Below are 3,298 nucleotides of genomic sequence, written 5' to 3' on the forward strand. Positions count from 1 at the left end.
TTTATGAATCCTTTATAAGGGTAGTCTTATTGTAAAGTGGTACCGTTTTTCCTTGTCCGATGTGAGGGTCTAAGGACAATTTCCTCTTTTACTCTGTCTAGCAGCAGTTCAAATAAAGACCATTCATAAAAACCTAATGCAAAGTTATTGTAAGTTATAGTAAAACATTAAACCGTTTGTAATGATGAGTCGCAGAGTCTATTTATGTTGACAAGTTTAATGAGGAAATAGAAAACAAGTTTTAAGTTCACAGCTCAGATTATTACAGTAGCAAGAATCACATTTACTGAGAACACAGAAAACTAACGGCCGTCACAATGAAGTCAAATAATGAACATGAGATATTATATCAGAGTTTCACTAGAACAATGTTTGTTCAAACAAAACAAGAACATCACAAATGTACTTTATCACTGCTCATATCTAACGTGTCTTAATGTTTTGAAAATCACTTGAAGTAAATACAAAAAAGTACCAAGAAGTTGGTTCAAATCTTCACGTAGTCCGTCTGCATCCTGTGCTCATTACCTTTGTCAACCGTTGTAACCGTTGTCAAGGTGTCAAAACCACAACGCCTTCCTATAACTGTGGTTGGAACTGTTATGCTTGGCTTGCACCTTCTAGAATGCATAATGTGCATAGTTCAATAGTTCAGGATGTTCTGTCTAGTTTCACATGTCTGGTTTCAATCAATCAATCAATGTTTATTTATATAGCCCAATATCACAAATGTTACTTTTGTCTCAGTGGACTTCACAGTTTGTACAGAATATCAGTATGACAATACGACACCCTCTGTCCTTAGACCCTCAAATCGTACAAGGAAAAACCTCCGGAGAAAACCCACAGTTTAAAGGGAAAAATGGGAGAAACCCCAGGGAGATCAACGGAGGAGGGATCCCTCTCCCAGGACGGACAGACGTGCAATAGATGCCGTGTCTGATAAGACATTATTGAGACATGCATCGTTTCCATCAAACCAAATTATAGCCAATTTAAATGTTTGTACTAATGGTACGCTTAATAGAGGTAGGTGAGGTAAAGGTGAGGTCTGTCACAGCCACTTAAACAGCAGATCTGTCAACAGAAAATAAATGAGAAATACAAATATTCACTGAATGTTGGGCAACAAAAAATAGTTAGAACGTTTCTGAACTCGTTACACACTAAAATTGTCCATAAAAAACATGTTTATTAGAAGGTACTTCTTGTAAGTCGCTTTGGATAAAAGCGTCAGCTAAATGCCATGTAATGTAATGTAATGTAAGGTAAAGTCACTGTTGGTCAGCTTTACATTTGGAGAAAATCAGGAGGAATGCTAGCTTGACTCAGAAAAGGATCAGATGGATGCAGAGTGAGTGCGCTGGTGGACTTTAAGATGATCAGATCTTGTGAAAGCTTTCCCACACTGGTCACAGCTAAATGGTTTCTCTGCAGTGTGAGTGCGTTTGTGGGCTTTAAGATTACTACCATGAGAAAAGGTTTTTCCACACTCTTGACACCTGTATGGTTTCTCTCCTGTGTGAATACGATGATGTTTTTTGAGATCACCTGATATAGTGAAAGTTTTTCCACACTGGTCACAGCAGTATGGTTTCTCTCCTGTGTGATAACGATTATGTTTTTTGAGATCACCTGATGTAGTGAACGTTTTCCCACACTCTTCACACCAGTATGGTTTCTCTCCTGTGTGAATACGATGGTGGATTGTGAGCTCACCTGATGAAATGAACGTTTTTCCACACTCTTCACACCAGTATGGTTTCTCTCCCGTGTGAATACGTTGATGGACTGTGAGTTTACTTGATGTAGTGAAACTTTTCCCACACTCTTCACAGCTGTGTGGTTTCTCTCCAGTGTGGATTCGCTGGTGGGTTTTGCAGGTAACCTTTTAGAGAAAACGTTTTCCCACATTGGTCACAGCTGTATGGTTTCTCTCCAGTGTGAATGCGCTGATGAGATGAAAGGCTACTTTTCTTAGAAAAGGTTGTGCCACACTGATCACAGCTGTGTGGTTTCTCTCTAGTGTGAATGCTCTGATGAGATGAAAGGTGCCATTTCTGAGCAAAGGTTTTCCCACACAGGTCACATCTGTATGGTTTCTCTCCAGTGTGAATGCGCTGATGAGATGAAAGAATGCTTTTCTTAGAAAAGGTTTTCCCACACTGGTCACAGCTGTAGGGTTTCTCTCCAGTGTGAATGCGCAGATGAATCTTTAAAGTTCTAGATGTTGAGTAGGATTTGTTACACTGGTCACAGATGTGAGGTTCGGTTTGCTTTCTTCTTCTTCTCAGTTCCTAAAATATTCAGCAAGAGAAAGAGTCAGTGAGAGGCCTTGGTGCAGAGACCTACACAAATAAAACAAGCCCATTTATTTTCATATGACCAAATCATACTCATCAAATTTGATGTTTTCTTTTATTTCAAAGACTTTAGTTAAAAAAACTCAAAATCTGACCTTATTTATGAATTCTCAATTTTTTTTTCAGATTTCTGAATTTCTTTCTTTTTTGAATTTAAATCAGATTTTTCTCCATATTTTCACAATTTTTTCAGAATGTTTTATCTGATTCGCTACATTTTTCAGAAGTAATTGTTTATTTTCAGAATGCTGACTTTCTCATTATTTTGACTTTTTCCAGAATTCTCACTTTTTCATAATATATTTTTTTCGGAATTGCGACTTTTTTCATAATATAGTATATTTTTTCATAATACTTACTGTTTCTCATGATTTTTACTTTTTCCCCAAAACTGTAATTTTTTTACTTTTTCAAATTGTATTATTATCACATTTTTTTTACTTTATTATATTTATCATCAGAATTTGATTATTTTTAATATATAGTACAACCATTTTATGCTACTTAGTACTTCTACTCCACTATAACTCAGAGGTAAATGGTGTACTTCTACTCCACTACATGTATTTAATACATTGAGTTACTTTACAGATGTGGATGAATGATGTGAAATATAATCAAGTCTTAAATCAGACTTTAGTTCCACCTGGAGTAAATTCACAAGCTACCCTGCAGTATACAAAGTCATTCAAACTAGCTGCACCTTCACCAGCTTTGAGAACACTTTAATGATCAATCATTATAAAACATATCATATCTACTATTGTATTTTTTTTCATAATACATTGCTTTTTGATTTGACTGCAATCTTTTCTGACTTTTTTCTCAGCATTCAGATTTTTTTCTGAATTAGGATATAACATTTTTTTTAAATATATTTTATATTTACATGTTTCAGAATTACAGTATTGAGATTTTTCCAAACTCTAAGAATT

General features: G+C 35.5%; 1 protein-coding gene across 1 annotated transcript; it reads right to left on the bottom strand.

Moving 5' to 3' along the window:
• Positions 1–201: 201 nt before the first annotated feature.
• Positions 202–2,297, bottom strand: LOC117550338 (gastrula zinc finger protein XlCGF17.1-like; the record flags this gene model as incomplete). The annotated part of the gene is given in 2 exon segments (XM_034222737.1): positions 202–1,880; positions 1,882–2,297. Coding segments are annotated over 2 exon segments (957 nt in total), but the record flags the coding sequence as incomplete, so codon positions are not given.
• Between the last annotated feature and the right edge of the window lie 1,001 nt (positions 2,298–3,298).

The sequence above is a fragment of the Gymnodraco acuticeps genome, unplaced genomic scaffold (genome assembly GCF_902827175.1).
Source record: "Gymnodraco acuticeps unplaced genomic scaffold, fGymAcu1.1, whole genome shotgun sequence".
Classification (NCBI taxonomy): domain Eukaryota; kingdom Metazoa; phylum Chordata; class Actinopteri; order Perciformes; family Bathydraconidae; genus Gymnodraco; species Gymnodraco acuticeps.